At 36.5% G+C, this 16,670-nt stretch overlaps 2 protein-coding genes across 3 annotated transcripts; both read left to right on the forward strand.

Moving 5' to 3' along the window:
• On the forward strand, window positions 2,153-5,901 carry LOC109225016 (protein RER1A-like). Its single transcript, XM_019389608.1, has 3 exons — window positions 2,153-2,624; window positions 4,747-4,927; window positions 5,473-5,901. Exons 1-3 carry the CDS (start codon window positions 2,275-2,277, stop codon window positions 5,524-5,526), a joined length of 585 nt encoding a protein of 194 aa, XP_019245153.1. The 5' UTR covers window positions 2,153-2,274; the 3' UTR covers window positions 5,527-5,901.
• On the forward strand, window positions 8,915-11,335 carry LOC109225018. 2 transcript variants are annotated; one of them, XM_019389609.1, is made up of 7 exons: window positions 8,922-9,394; window positions 9,485-9,538; window positions 9,608-9,739; window positions 9,834-9,942; window positions 10,152-10,193; window positions 10,272-10,328; window positions 10,519-11,335. In XM_019389609.1, the coding sequence occupies exons 1-7, from the start codon at window positions 9,246-9,248 to the stop codon at window positions 11,038-11,040; spliced, it is 1,065 nt and encodes a 354-aa protein (XP_019245154.1). In that variant the 5' UTR covers window positions 8,922-9,245; the 3' UTR covers window positions 11,041-11,335. The 2 variants fall into 2 exon arrangements, with proteins under 2 accessions (XP_019245155.1, XP_019245154.1); XM_019389610.1 differs by lacking the exon at window positions 10,272-10,328 and having other exon boundaries at window positions 8,915-9,394.

Here is a 16,670-nt window from a genome sequence, read left to right on the forward strand (position 1 = left end):
CTGTAGCTGCTGCAATGAAACACTTTTCTGTGATGCACAAGTTCCAGTTCAGAGTTAAAAGATCTAGTCATAGAAGGTATGGAGAAAAGATCATTATAAGCAGTGTTTTACTCAAGTTATGTGTTTTTTAAAAATTGTAGATAAATTGTAGTTACATTGTAGTTAAATTGTAGTTTATGTTACTTCATGTTAAAACAGTCCTTTTGTTGCACCTACATTTATAATCTGTATTAAATATTGTATTTTTTTTATTAGCTACTGGCTTGTATGCGTTGGTGAAAACTGTAAATGTCACTTCAAGGCAACGTCAATTAATGATTCCGCAATGTTCAAGATAAGGAGTTTCAACCGACAACACACATGCTCCTTAATGGATGAAATATTCATACAGCACAAACGTACCGCAGCTGTAGTTGGTAGCATGGTCATTCGAAAGTATTGTGATCCTAAGACTGTTTACACACCAAAGGACATACAAACTGACATGTTATCCGAACACGGAGTGAACCTAAGCTACATGCAAATATGCTTCAAAAAAATACAGCCTACCCACACATATAACTACAAAACACTACAAGACATCCACAGATATAAAAATTATCTAAAAAAATGCAGGAAGAAAAAAGTAATTGCAGCTCTGTTTCAAAATTTAAAAGCTAAGGACAATATAACTACAATTATAAACTGTAGAAAATCACAACTACAAATAATCTACAAAATTAAGACAACTAATCTACAATTTATCAAAACACTTAAAACAGAGATTTTTACATCCAAAACAAAACTACAAAACTGGAAACGAAAATAATAAATGTTTACCTTCACCAAATTTTTTTTTGAACCAATTTTGGGAGTTTTTTGGACTGTTTCTTCGTTTTTTGCTTTGAGGAAGCAGGAGACAACTTGGTTTTTTTAACTATTGGAATTTTAGGGACATCGTCAACAAAGTCATCATCTATACATAGCTCTTTACCTTTTCTTTTGAGTTGTTTGCCGCCTGGTGTAGCACTTCCTCCAGCATCGACATCGTGCAAATGCTTTGTTCTCTTCTCGGCACGAATTTGTCTAGGAGATGAACTGTGAGTAGTAGGTTCCATTGCATGTGTAGATTTCACTTGTTTTTGTGGTGATTTTGGTGTTAAAACACCCAAATCGAAAGAGGGGATATCGCATACTGTAGATTTTTTAGGTACTTTTTTGGGAGATTTGATGTTCTTCATGGTTTGACTAAAAATGGGAACGAATTTTGTAGAATGATAAGTTCAATATTTGGTGAATTTAAATGCAGAAAAATGAAGAACGTGGGGAGCTTTTGTTCTGTAAAGAATAAAACATACGCTAAACATGGGGGAGTGAAGGGTAAAGGTAAAACGTGGGAAGGGGGGGGGGGGGGGGTAGGGTTGAACTGAAAGGAAAGAGAAACGTGGGAAGTCCTATAATTATGCCTCATATAAATGCCCCATTAGTTATATCCCTTTTTTAAATTATGGCATATAAATAGTAGTTTAGCATACTAAATATAATTTACTCAAATCTTAAATATATAGGGTAAAAAGGTTTCATGTATGAGATAGGAATTTAAAAGGGAGAAATTCAAAAATAGCCAGATTTACCACTGGTCGTTGAAAAATAGCCAAGTTTCAAAAGTCATCGAAATTTAGCCACTTTAAATCTGAGCGAAAACACTGTTCAAAATCCGGAAAAATACGCCCGCAAATTTTACGGGAGTTCCATCATAAGTATGCTTGAACTCCCGTAAATTTTATGGGAGTTCCAGGATAACTATGCTGGAGCTCCCGCAAATTTTACGGGAGTTCAAGCATAATTATGCTGGCGGGAGTTCCAGCAAGTATAATTGTCCAGTATAATATACTGGAGTTTGGAGCACTGGTGCTCCAGTCTCCCGCAAATTTTACAGGAGTTAGCAAAGTATACCGGTCCAGCATAATATGCTGGAGTTCGTACACAAATGTACCAGAACTCCCGTATATTATACTGTACCGGTCCCTATTGCAGCAAAATAGTGGCTATTTTTCATTGACTTGATAAACGCTGGCTATTTTTCATTGACCAGTGTGAAAACTGGCTATACCATGATATTTTAACAAAAATTCCATGTAAAAATCTGTATTAAAAGCCATCCAACAATACGGAGGTACGAAGCCCATCCGGACCCTTTCAACTCCTCATTGCTCTCTCTTCCACAAATATCTACTCCAATTCCTTTCGCGGTAAATATCAAAATAAAGAAGAAAAAAATAAGTAAAAAAGGAAATGGACGTCGGTGGCGGGAAAGTCGCCGGCGACGGTGTTTCCTCCGCCGTATCACAATGGACCTTCACCCTATCACAGCGGTATCAACACCTGCTGGATAAATCGACACCTCAAGTCCTGCATCGGTGGATCTTCTTCGCAGTGATCGCTTTGATCTACGTAATACGCGTATTCATGGTTCAAGGCTTCTACATTATTACGTATGCCTTAGGAATCTACATAATCCAACTCCTTATTGCTTTCCTTTCACCTCAAGTCGATCCGGAAGTTGAGGGCGGTCCCACACTTCCCACTCGCGGTTCCGATGAGTTTCGCCCTTTCGTTCGTCGCCTTCCTGAGTTTAAATTCTGGTGATGTGACGTCATCATCTTTACTCATTTATGAATATTCTCAGATTTGACGTGGATATCTATTGCGATCTCATTTCGTAGTTTGATTGTTATCTAGTTTCTGAATTTATACTTTGCATGAGTAGAAATTAAATCTGATGTTAATGTTTGATAAGCAATTGAATCTGATTGTTCTTATTGCCTATAGACGACAAACCTACAAGTCAGATTTGTATTATTAGGATTTCTGGATGTTTTCTTTTAGAAGGAAGAATTTTGCAATTTCATGATTATGTTAGTTGATGCTCAGCTGAAGAAATGATCTGCTGATCTGTCTGTTACGCGTTCAGGCCTTTACGTGATGATTTAGGATCTGATAAAAAATAGCAGAATAAGAGTGGAAAGAAGGAAAGCTACTTTTCTCAAACTATTTTGTAGTAGGACCTTAGCCAAGCTTAAAACTCTGTGTTTGGAGGAATTAGTTTTCTGAGACCAAACACTACAAAAAGGGGTATCAAGTTAGCGTCTTTTTACTTGTTTTGCCATTGGATTTTTGTATTTAAGTGGTCAGCTTTTCATTGGTGCCTTTGAACTTCTCATTTCTGCTCTACCTACACGGATTAAGTATGTGCAGAGTCTAAGATAGATAACCTGGTAGTTATTTGTTATTTCTTAAATTCTTATTGGAACAAGTTACCGGAAGAGTCTTTCAAGTTCAAAAGTATGAAAATTTGATGCTTCCTTACTGCCCCCCAGAAAGGTTTGCTTAGCTCCATTTTTGGATCTGATATTCATATAGGTGGCAGGATAATAATATCACAATTATTGATTTTGTACTGCCTAAATAACTTTGATAGATAGAAACACTATGTACTGGTTGCACAAAGCTTGAAGCTTAAGTAATACACACAGGATTTTGTTTAAGTCTGTTTATTGAATTTGTTATAAAAAATGTCACAATGGTTTTAACTCATACTAAATGTATAGTAAATTTCCCACTGGGCTCACTCATACAATTTGGTTAGATGCAAACAATTGTCCTTGACCACATGGAGTACATTTGTTTTCGTTTTCATCTTTAGTACTTGTTGCCCACCATATTAGTAAAAAAGAACTTGTGTTGCCCACGATGTCTTTATTTTCAGGATTTTATTTCTCACTTACCTCAAAATAAGAAGAAGCTATTTTCTCAATTTGAATGGCTAGAACGAGCTTTTTTTTGCGTGCAATTTGCCTCTCCACTGCAGTTGAATTTAAGTCCTGTCGCTTGGATTAATGCTTATTAGCATGATGTGATTTAATTGGATTGTTCTTTGGTTATATGTGATAGCTTGGGTGGTTTTATTTGGAGCTTTTTGGTTAGTGAGACAAGATATCTTAATCTGTTAAGAATTAGATATTCAAGAAGTATGTCCTGATCTTGAATTATATTGGTTATAAGCAAGAAATTTTGTCCTGATCATCCATTACTTCTATTAGGTTTTCTAGGTATTTTAGATGTTTATGGTACTACCTCGACGATATTTTTCAGTGAAATGCAGGAATCATGGTCCTTGACCTTTATTTCATGATTCATGGCCAACATCATTCTATCATGAGTTTCCATGAGTTGGATTAATGTCCTACTCCAAACTCTGTCCAGATTTTCAGAAAATCCATCTCTTGCTTTTTTCAAAATTATATATCACGTCTAGTCAGAAGCTGATCACCAAGTTTACTTGGTTCCCCAGTAGTTCTTTATCACCTAGTAATGATTCCTAATCTCGGAGGTTATGCAGGGTGTTTTCTAATTGCTTTAATAGTTGAGATGAATATGTATTTAGGACTTTGAGCTTGTGATATGCTTTAGCCATAGCAAGAGGAGAGCAGAGTCCATTTCTTCTACCCTTTCTCCTTTATACTCCCCATAGTTCTTTGAATTTTATTGCAGAAGATCTTGAGCTACTTTTGTATAGTAACAAGGATTCAGGATTCACATTCTTGTTGATCAATTAATCATGATATAGAACTTCGTTGAGCACTTCAGTTATGCATCTATACTTTTTCCGTTAGTTGCAGCCTTCATTCAATTTCTTTTGGCAATATTAGCTTCATGTAAGTAGTTTGGCATGAATTTGATTTATCTTGTACTTCTCCTTGGCAGGTACTCACTAACAAAAGCTGTCTGCATTGCTTTTGTATTGACATTCTTCAGTGCCTTTGACGTGCCTGTATTTTGGCCAATTTTATTGTTCTATTGGTTGGTGCTGTTCATTTCAACAATGAAGAGGCAGATAATGCACATGGTCAAATATAAATATGTTCCCTTCACATTTGGCAAGCAGGTACATTTGGTAGTCTTTTTACATGTTCCCTAAGTTGCTTGGACTCCTTTTTGGTGCCACACCCCGTGTCGATACGACATGGGTGTGGGTGCGGGATCCGTACTGGATATGGTCAACTGATTTTGGGTATTTTGACCAAAATCGATGGAGAAATTCGGGACAAATACAATGATTTCTTAAATCAAAATAAAAGCTAGGCTGAAATTGAAGAAATTGGAATACCTTGTATATAGGAATTTCTCTATCAATCCTTTTCCTTTTTATCTCCTTTTGATCAATATTTTCTCCTTCTCGGAATGCATTGTAAGTTCTCCAAATAGTGTATTTGAATTATTTTTAGCCGAATCCTCGCACTCGTATTTGTACTTGGATCCGTACACCTGAATCTTAAAATTTAGATAGATCTGACATCTAGATCTGCACCCGTATCAGACACACCCACCCCAGTCTGAGCAACTTAACATGTTCCAGGCTGCATTATCATTTATCTCTATACTTTTCCTTCAATATGTTGAAAATGATTGGAAAATGCTTCCTTTCTACAGCGCTATGGGAAGAAAAAGCCATCAGCTGATGAGGCCGGTGCTTCCAGACCTTGAGGTTCAAAGCAGATTGAACATTTCATGATGGGGAATCAATTTGTTGTAGGCTATAAATTTGCCGGGATGGCTTTATTTTTCATAGAATAGGTTTCTGAGGTTGGGTATGAGCAATTTATTATATGAATATAAATGAATTCTTAGATTCTAAAACTTAGCTCCCCAAGAAGCTGCCATGTATCTTTATCTTATTCTTTCATTGATAGGTAAGCTAGCCCCTGTAATGTCATTATTCATTTTCTGAGCTCAGTCTACAACCACTCTTATTTAACTCTAGCTTAGTAGCTGCCAAGACGTTGCATATCCCTGTGCTGGAGTTCTTGTAATAATTGTTTGGTTAGAAAATAATCAAAATTTTCTATATCTGCATGTTCACTTTGTTTTTCTTATCAATTACTGCTGCATATTTATGTTTGCCAATTAATCGTCATGCACACTAGAGTAGCGAAGACTTCTCTTTCGAAGGGTGGAATTAGCATCTACTGCCTTGCATATACCATTTCTAGTTTTGATGCACCATTTAGAGATATTTGCCTGATAACTATTAAGCTGCTGGTAAGCATACGATGGAGGTTATGCGAAGGTTGTCATGCTGCGCATATCCATCTGATCATTGAGGGTATCCTGCTGTTCTGGCTTTCTGTGTGTAATGACAGTGAAATCTACCACTTTATGATGCAGCAATTCTCTATACAGCGGAGGGATGGCTCTGCAAAATTATTGGATTTTACTGTAGAGATGAGAATTAATTTTATGTGCACGAATAGTGGCCATCATTTGAGTCTTCTATCCTGAAAGATAAGGGAAAACAGGGCAAGTATTATGGGAGGGATTTGGAGTCTCACAAAGTCGTGTCTTTTTAGATGTTGAATAGTCCCTTTTGCTATCAATTTGTTGTTTTTCTGGTCTTTGGACCTGCCTTCCCTGTAATGTACTGTTCTCACATTGGGGGCTCAGTTGTGTTGTTGCCCTACCATTTATATACTTGGGGGTTGTTGGATTAACTGCCTCTGTATTATTGAACAATTCGTGTTACACTTACCTTTACTCAAGGTCCTCAAACTCCCCCTCACCAAATTGAGCAACTTAATTACAGATAAATATCTGATTTAAACTTGAGATGGTTTGGTTATGCAGGAGTTGCAAATCCAACCGGCTACTATTTGACATGTATCTGTATGGGTAAAAAATTACCTTTGACATGATCAAAGCGTATTATCAGTAAGAAGGCCTCGTGGGCTGCCACGTGTCACCCCTACGACTTTGATAAAGGCTTGCTCAAGGTCGAAGTGGTCTCGAAAACTACAAAGGGTAGAGCCGATGAAGCTATTGAAGATCAAGGTCGAAGAATCAGCGAGGATAAGGGTCGAGGTCGAGCACTCACCGTAGACAGAGTGAATAACGGCTAGTTTTAGGATAAGACATCCAAAGAGAATATTTTAGTGGATATTCTCTGTACCAGTACTATTAGGTTTTTAGGTTTATGTTCCCTATAAATAGAAAAAGACGGACGGAGAAGGGACATAAGATATTCACTTGTAAGAAAACATATTGACTTGATATAGAGAATCTAGCTTTATTGAAAAATAATTTTTTACTAAGATTCTTGCCTAACTTTTCCACTAGATCCAAAAGCAACCCGAATATTTGAAGGCTCCTCAATCATTCATCATTGTCAGAAGGAATATCCACATATCTCACCCATTTTCGGGTGATTCACATGTTCTTATTTACTTAAATGCCATTCATTGATATCTATTGTTATTTAATATGCTATGCTCCTTCTTTTGAGCATTGAATATTGTTAGTGTTGTCTACTTACTATTATTGCCATTCGGACAATATATACATTATCTTACTAAAAAAATCAGTTAACTTATCTTTTGGATATTAATATTGGCTAAGATTGACTCTATTTCATCTAAATTTTGGGTCAAACAGTGTCTAATCCTCTTGGATTGGAGTGTAAAATTGACTATACATGTGGTAGTTTTGCCAGACAGTACTTAACATTATTGCAAAAGGGTGTTTAAAGAAATGTGGTGTCGCTGCAAATGGAGTGTAGAGAGCTTACTGTGTACAATGATGCATACAATGTATGGTTGCATTTAGAAGAGAAAAGAGGTCACTTTCAACCTAGTTCATTATGGATGCAGTGCCACTCAATTCAAAGGATTGGTAGAGGACCACCATTTATTGGTCTCGTGTGATTGGCCAAACTCTATCCAAGTACAAATCTTGGGAATCTTTTGCCCCTCTCTTTGGGGATTACCATTTTGTCCAAAGGTTTTGCTGATTATTGATCAGTAAAGGGATTTCTTTTGTGATCATATATTTACTCAGTTGTCTCTGCCAGTTAAACAGCACTGAACAGAAAATGTACCTGTTCTTTTGAATGGCAATATGTAGGGTTAAGTTTGACTTAACTGCTTATGGGGTTTATCAGTTTAGCATGGCAATATGTAGGGTTAAGTTTGGCTCTGCAAAATTATTGGGTAAGCGAGTATGTTTTGCTAAGTTGCTTTGGAGATTAACTTTACAGGACCACTACAACCACAGACAACCCTCTGACTTTTACTTTCTTTGTTGTTGGAGGTTAACTAAGTCCTTAAGGTTAAGATATTTTGGGCTATGGCAAATTTGGGTAGTTCTCGGTCCTTTTCTATATCACTTGCTTAGCTCTTGACTTGATTATATATAATTAAAATAAAAAGAGGAGCCCGGTGCACTAAGTTCTCACTATGTGCGGGGTCCGGAAAAGAGCCTGACCACAAGGGTTTATTGTACGCAACATTATTCTGCATTTATGCAAGAGGTTGTTTCCACAACTCGATAAGTAAAGGAGAAAAAAATGATATAGCTATCACAAATTAGAAAATGTGAATAAAGTGAACATAAAGTTGTGGGTTTTAAGGGAACATAAAGTCGGTTAAGGATTCATAATTATGAGCTAACTGCTAAAAAGAGTTTGGTTCTACTGCAGAGTCCTCAGGGATAACACACGCATGCTATGCCCTACATGCTAGGCTTGGGCCATGCAAGTTCTGCATGCTAATACACAACTAGTTGCTTTAATTATCCGAAAATGTAACTTTAAAATAGCTTTAACTTCCTCATTTAATCTTTAATCAAAATGAAGGACTCCATTTTCAGCTGTTAGATCGATCATAAGAAAATAACAGAATAACAGTCCTTGCATCCATGGGAGCCTCATATTCTCTGGTACCAAACTCGTTTACTTTTTACAGAAATCATTGATGTCAAAGTCTACTGCTCTCGCCGCCCCCTTCTCCCCCTCCCCCCTCCCAAACATATATATAGTAGCGAAGGAATAAATTTATCCAAGCATGTTCAATCTTGAAAGAAGTGAAAAAATTTCGCTATAAAGGGGGTTCAATATATTTATATATCTCAAAAATGTAATATTTTACCAGCATACGCAGTGTAATTTTTTAAAGAATTGAGCCCCCTTTAAGACTTGTAGCTTAGCCCCTGTAAATATATACATACACACACACATATATATATAAAAGAAAATAGTGGTAAGATATGTCTCAGTTAAATTCATCAGTTTCCTTCACATACCTCCCACAATCATTTGAAGGCAATAATGTTCATCTTCTTCTCTTTTCAGTTTTTATTGTGATTTGAACTAACTCCTGCAGTTACATACGTTCTTTTCTTTCTCTGCCTTAATACCCTGCCATTATCTTGGAAAAATGGAAGGTGGACTTCCCATGCTAAACTGTCTGTTACAGCAAACACTGAGAAGTCTCTGTACTTGCTCTGACTCTTCTTCTAATGTGCCTAATAAGTGGGTCTATGCTGTCTTCTGGAAGATTCTCCCCAGAAATTATCCTCCATCTAAGTAAGCTAAGCACAATAATATACCTGTAAATTAATGAATATTGCTAATTATCTAAGAAAAACATATTATATTGCTGTTTTCTTTTCGCAGATGGGATCATGGAGGAGGCTTGCTTGATCGCGCTAAAGGAAACAAGAGAAACTGGTAATGATATAATACTATGAGTATTTGTTTTATGATTTGTTTGGACTATTTATTTGCATTTCATTTCAGGATTCTTGTTTGGGAAGATGGTTTCTGTGACTTTTATGAATGCGAACGATCCAAAAGGGAATTTGTAAGGATCAAATTTGGTGCTGACATCTTCTTTAAAATGGCTCATGAGGTTTATAATTTTGGTGAAGGGTGAGATTTTGTTTTCCTCTTTTTCACTTTCACTTTATAACAAGAATAAGGTGTCCTCTTAGCAAAGTATTGGACCTTTTTGTTTGTTTTGCAGAGTTGTGGGCAAAGTTGCAGCAGATAATAGTCACAAATGGGTGTTTAAAGATGCCCCAAATGAAAAAGATTCAAGCTTTATTTGCTCATGGAATCTGCCCATTGAACCTGTAAGTAACACTAGTCCTTAAACTTTTGAAAGTATAATATTTGTTTCAACTTTAGTGATTTTTCACATACATATATATATCTATGTTCTGTGTTAAAAATAGTGTTCAATTGAATCCATTATACAATGGCTGCATCCGCGTGTGCTCCCTCAACTGCTTTCTCAATCTTTCTGATTTCTGAATTTGCCTTTTCCCCCCTTATTTGGCAGCAACCAAGAGCCTGGGAAGTTCAGTTCAATTCAGGCATTCAGGTGAAAGTTCAGTCAATGACAAATATATTAGAGTCATTTCAAAGATCTTAATTTAGGAAGTTTTTGTTTTTTTGGCAGACTATTGCAATTATATCTGTTAGGGAAGGAATCATTCAGCTTGGCTCCTTTAATAAGGTTTATCTCTTTACTATGTTGCTCGGACTCTTCGAAAATATCGCCAGGTGCATGCCGGATCCTCCAAAAGTAGTGCAATTTTGGAGGATCTGACACGGGTATTGGAGAGTCCGTGCAACATAGTCTCTTTATTCTTCCTTTTTGGAGGTATTCATATGTTTCACTGACAACTGATTCCACTTATATATAGGTTGTTGAAGATCTTAATTTAGTAGTTAGCATTCAGAGGAAATTCAGCTACCTTCAAAGTATACCAGGAATCTATGCAATTCAAAGACCATTTTTGCCAATGCAACATACATACACTTACAAGCCAAAAGATATCACTCTAGTTAACGAGACGGATAATCAAATGGATGACAATAACCAGCTAATTGGGTCGAAAAGACTTCAGGGTGAACGATTACATGAGTTTCCGGTTAAGGCCATCAACATAGGTTATAATAGCCCACAAGGCATGGCTAGTCTACCTTTATGGTCAATTCCTTCTCTTTTGCCTTCAGTGCCATGTAACCTTGGCTCTCTTCTTTCTAAAGTGCCTGCGCGAGCACCATCTAGTTATGCTAATGCAGTACATGACAGCATTTTTCATGACGGAATTATGAAGACCACTACAAACCAGAACATTAAGGTTGATGGATTAGATCATTTAAAGTTTGAGGTAGCCGAGGAACATGACAAATATTCCTTAGACCATACAATGAGTCGATGATTAATGAGAACGAGAAGAAATTGCGACTTCAACAGGAAAATAAGATAGTTGAAGCACGGCTAAGGAAAGGAGGGGCTGCTCCAAATCCAAACTAATTGCACTTAAATTGGCTCAATCTGCATAGTGTCTCAAGTACATAAGGGGCATTGTATTAAGTATATAGGGACCTGTTGTTGGTTGTTAGCTTAACTTGTTGGTGAAGTACTGAGTACTTTGATTATATGATAATGACATTGTAATCTTTAGCAATTTGTTCTGTGCATATTATTTATTGGATATACATTTTCTGAAAAAACATGTACATACTGTTGGGATTTACTTGTATGTTGACCATAGATTTAGATTTGGATTTTAGTTGTTTTAGACTTGGTAGTTTGATCCACTTTGCTTGTAGCTAAAGGAGGTAGAATAGCAACACAACCGAAGATTGTAATATCAATTGAGCCAAAGAACTAGAGTAAACGAATCGACTCAAACAAAACAACAATAACAACAACCCAGTATAATCCCACAAGTAAGGTCTGGGGAGAGTAGTGTATACGCAGACCTTACACCCTGAAGGTACAAAGACTGTTTCCGGTAGAACCTCGGCTCAAGGAAAATCAACCCAAACATAAAATACAAAAAATCTAGTAAACCACAAAGTAAAAGTTTTCTTACTATTAACTAACCAAAATTATGCCAGAATTGGTGGAACTAACTAAGGGGTTGTTTGGTTTGAATACGGCTTACATCGTGATAAGTTATGCTGGGATTAGTTATCTTGGTATTGCTTTTTAACCACTGTTTGGTATGTTGTATTAAAAGTGACAATTGCATAATTTCTAAGAAGAAGGTATAAGTTATCCGGCACTAATAACCCCACCCTCCACAAGGTATAAGTTATCCTGGTAATTTTACTCCCGGGATAACTTATTCCAGGTTTGCTAACCAAACAAAGTATTAAGGTGGTATTAATTTTTTATACCAACACTATACCTTCTTATACCTCATACCAAACGACCCCTAAACAGTGGCGGATGTACATGGATACTTATGGGTGCTTGAGCACCCATTACTTTTAACTGGATTTAGTAAATTTGCATAGGCAATTATAAAAATAGTTAGATAAATATAGAGTGAGCATCCATAACTAAACTTTTTTTTCCTCTTCTTTCGATTTTTTTATCGGCGAGCACCATCACTTTAAAATTCTGGATCCGCCACTGCCCCTAAATGTGACCGAAGAGTTTAGCATAGAAGGAAAATGTCAATGCATTCTCACTGAATGTGATGATTTTCGTTTTAAAAAAAAAAAAACTGGATATGGTCCTGTGATTGATCAACTTAGTTTGCAAAACAACTCTTTTTACGTAAGACTAAGAGTCATTTTGGACCAGTTGATCAGGTTCTAAAGTAATGTAGGGGAGAAATTATTGCCCTAAAGGAGTTGGCACCTTATGTCCTATTCATGAATTTAGTACATATCACATCACTGGTTAGATCAGCTCGATGTTGATCTCTTGCCCACTTGTTTCCCACTTTTCTAATTGCAAACAAAGTTGTACCAATATTAAAGAAAAATAGGAGCAACACTGGACCAATGTATTCACTAATTCCTTAACACCACCTAACTTCTCTTTTTTGGATTTTAAACTTAATATACAATGACGGTGTAAAGAATTTTTACACTTCTAGTATAGTTTAACATGTGATATAGTTTTTTTAGCAAGATAATATTTATCATTGATATTTACCTGTAACTAAGCCACTAATGCTTTTATTAGGGTAGGTTATCTACATCACACCCTTAGGGATGCAGCCTTTCTTCGGATCCTACGTGGATGCGAGATACTTTGTGCACCGGACTGTCCTTTTATTTACGTGTAATTAAGGGGAGTGTAAAACTTAAACTCACTTTTTTTAATTTGACTCCAACCTCTAACCAAAACAGGAAAAGGCAGAGCAGCACAATTAGTAAAGGCAAGGTTCAAGATTCTACATATAGGAAGTAATTATTGAATAAGAGTGCTAATATTGGAAAGCGAAAGAATGAAAAATTGGCCGACAAAACAAAGAGAGTTTGAGGATCCAAGCTGTAACACAAAGACAGTGGATATCTCATCCGACAGAATGGATGGTTCCTAATCTTGAAATTCTGATATTTTTTCTTTTCAATATTTGAGGACAAGATGCTCTTTTAATTCCAAGAAAATGTGAGTAGTGACTCAGTGGTACGTGTTATACTACATCAAATGGCCCCTATGTTATGAAAACGTTACTCAACTTGGTAATTTAGGCTCAAAATTGTTGGGCTTAAACGGCCCAATGACACTCTTAACATGGTGTGATATTGTCCGTTTTGGGTCAAGCTCGCACGGTTTTCTCCAAAAGGCCTCACACCATTAAGAGATCCCTACACCTTATATGTAGACTCCCAATCTTTTCAGCTACCAATGTGGTACTTTGTTCGCACACCCAACAATCTCCCCCTCGAACTAAGTTCCACGTGGCCCATAACCACATCCACGATCCACTAGCTTCTTCTTGTGTGCGTGCCGCCCCGCACCATCACTCCGCCATCTCCATACTCGTCCCACTGAACCTAGGCTCTAATACCACTTATTGGGCTTAAACGGCCCAATGACACTCTTAACATGGTGTGATATTGTCCGCTTTGGGCCAAGCCCGCACGGTTTTCCCCAAAAGGCCTCACACCATTAAGAGATCCCTACACCTTCTATGTAGACTCCCAATCTTTTCAGCTACTAATGTGGTACTTTGTTCGCACACCCAACTTCCACGTTAAAATTTGATGTTCTTTATCTTCTTTATTTTCGAATTTGCCTCTTCCTCGACATAACACTAGCAAATTTATCCGCACTTCGCGCGGTTGCATAAAACTTATTAGATATACACGATAAACTTAATTATTAATCTTTGGATGTAAGTACGTTAAAGATTCTTTTTAGTTTACGAATCCAAATAGATTAAATTTTAATTTTAAATATTATTATTAAAGGTCGTGAAGACGACATTAGCAATTTACAAAATAGTCTTGTAATTTTAATCGAGATAAAGCAAATAAATATTTGTATACTCAAGCAACATTAGTTCTAAATATTGATTAAATTTATATAAAAATAATTTTACTAGAATTAGAGTTTATAAATGTAAGTTCATATTGATATTACCAAAATCATGTGGTCAAGAAATAAATTTATTATATTAATATATATCGATTACTCAAGACCAATTAATGACCCTTTTATATATCTTTAAATTGTTAATTTTAAGTAGTGGTTTCTACCATTTAAACGATATAATTGCTCCCTTGCAGTAATTATTGTGTCTTTTATCTCTTCCATATTCTATAACGATGATTGTATCACCTACGCTTAGATGAATCTATCTTCTAAAATTTGAGTGATCTATCTCTCTTTTATATTTGACCTTTCAGTTTCTTGATTTATATACGTGTCAATCACAAATGGTAGTTAATTTTTCAAACAAAAGTACACGTGGGCCTTTATTAGTTTTGAATTTATAGGTTACAAACGTTACGACATGATACAACACCTATAGCTTTAGGTAAATAAAATTTATTTCTATTGTAATATTCAGTTTTGAGTTGCATTTTGTGATGACCTGATAGGTCATTTTCAGTTTTAGCCTTTATTTTTGTATTTCGAAATTTCAAATAGCTCTGTTTAGCCTTCTTCGACTTGCGTGCGTAGTCCGTGCCCTTTTTCGGAAAGTTTTTATGAGAAAATTGATGAAAATATAAAATCGTGCTTTAAAACACATTTATGTTGACTTCGGTCAACGTTTTGAACAAACGGATCCGGCTCAGTGTTTTGACGGTCTCGGTGGGTTCGTATCGTAAGTTGGGACTTGGGCGTATGCCCGAAATAAAATTCAGAAGTCCCTAACTTGATTTAACGAATTTTGTTGAAAATTAACAATTTAAAGGTTTAAAGAATTCCTAAGTTTGACCGTAGGTTGATTTTGTTGTTGGTTCAGATTTCGGTTCCGGAACTTGGTATAGGTTCATTTCAGTATTTATAACTTATCTGCAAAATTTGAAGCAAAACGGAGATGATTTGACGTGATTCGGACGTCCGCTTGAAAAATTGAAAGTTCTTAAGTTTCTTTAAAAATTTCATTTGTTGTGGTGTCCGATTCGTAGTTCGAGGTATTATTTTGGTATTTTGATCGCGCGAACGAGTTCGTATGATGTTATTACACTTGTGTGCATGTTTGGTTTGGAGCCCGAGGGGCTTAGGTGAGTTTCGGATAGGCTACAGATTGATTTTTGGACTTTTGAAATAGCTGATGCATCTTATGTTTCTGGTGCGACCTACAGATCTCGCAATTGCGAGATTTGGCTCGCAAATGCGAGCCTCACTTTTGCAAACAATGATTCGCATTTGCGAGCATGGGCTGCGTTAGGAATACTTCGCATTTGCGTGAAATTATTCGCATTTGCAAACTCTGGCTCTTCGCAATTGCGACCACTAACTGACTTGGTACTGCTTCGATTTTGCGAAGTATTGGTTGCATTTGTGATGGAACTGGGTTAGCATTTGTGACCAAAAGTGTCGCAATTGCGAAGGGTTGATCGCTTTTGCGATCATCGCAATTGCGAACTATATGTCGCAATTACGATAACTGCAGCTGAGTAAAAGAGGAAAAAAAGGGGATTTAGTTCATTTCTTTCAAACTCTCAACCATAAACACCCTAGAGGCGATATTTTCAAGAGATTTTCTTCATAAATACATTGGTAACTGACTTTAATCTACTTCTTTTCAATTACCCATTACATTTCATAAGATTTAAACATCAAATCTAGGATCTTCATGATAGATATTTGGGATTTGGGTAGAATTAGAGATTTTTGTGAATTTGGGATTTAGACCTTGAATTGAGGTCAGATTTCGAAACTAATTACATAACCGGGCTCGGGGTTGAATGGATATTCGGATTTTGGTCTGAATTTCGGTTTTGACCAAGCGGGCCCGGGGTTGTCTTTTGTTGACTTTTTCAATAATGACCTAAATTGAACCTCTTTCATTCATGAGTAGTTTCTAAAGCTTATTTTGAATTGTTTGGTCAATAATTTGCTAGACGTGGTTGGTTTGGAGGCTTGTTCAAAAGGCAAGGCCGTGGTTAAACTTTGAGTTGATTGCAGAGTGAGGTAAATGTTGGGTCTAACATTGATTTGAGGGAATTAGGGACCCCTGAACTACATGTTATGTGAATTAGGTGTGAAACGGCGTATATGCGAGGTGACGAGTGCATATGCGCCGTTATATTACTTGCTTCCTTATGTTCATTGCTTCATAGTATATCTTGTTTCATGCCTTAATTGCTACATGCTTATTTGACTTCCAGGCTATAATTGCTACTTGCCATTTAGCATTTCTTGCATTAACTTGTCCATCCCTTCCATGATACCATAGTTATTTACTACTTGTCTCTAGTTGTTTTCCATACATATCTAAATTGTTTTATGCCTTGTTGCCTTATAGTTTCGTATTAATTGTTGCCTTCATTGATGTAGTTTCACTTGTATGAGTTACCATTGCTAATTGAAATTTCTTGGGGAGCGGGCTGCACGCCGCAACGGAAATTGAAAGCAAATGAGTTG

This window comes from Nicotiana attenuata, chromosome 4, assembly GCF_001879085.1.
Source record: "Nicotiana attenuata strain UT chromosome 4, NIATTr2, whole genome shotgun sequence".
Lineage (NCBI taxonomy): Eukaryota > Viridiplantae > Streptophyta > Magnoliopsida > Solanales > Solanaceae > Nicotiana > Nicotiana attenuata.

Bases quoted from the DNA above. Each gene is read 5' to 3' on its own strand.
- LOC109225018 (XM_019389609.1), top strand. From the start codon at position 9,246: ATGGAAGGTGGACTTCCCATGCTAAACTGTCTGTTACAGCAAACACTG. The intron at 9,943-10,151 runs GTAAGTAACACT...CTTATTTGGCAG, and splicing joins GGAATCTGCCCATTGAACCT to CAACCAAGAGCCTGGGAAGT. The intron at 10,194-10,271 runs GTGAAAGTTCAG...TTTTTTTGGCAG, and splicing joins AGTTCAATTCAGGCATTCAG to ACTATTGCAATTATATCTGT.
- LOC109225016 (XM_019389608.1), top strand. From the start codon at position 2,275: ATGGACGTCGGTGGCGGGAAAGTCGCCGGCGACGGTGTTTCCTCCGCC. The intron at 2,625-4,746 runs GTGATGTGACGT...TCTCCTTGGCAG, and splicing joins CTTCCTGAGTTTAAATTCTG to GTACTCACTAACAAAAGCTG. The intron at 4,928-5,472 runs GTACATTTGGTA...TCCTTTCTACAG, and splicing joins CCTTCACATTTGGCAAGCAG to CGCTATGGGAAGAAAAAGCC.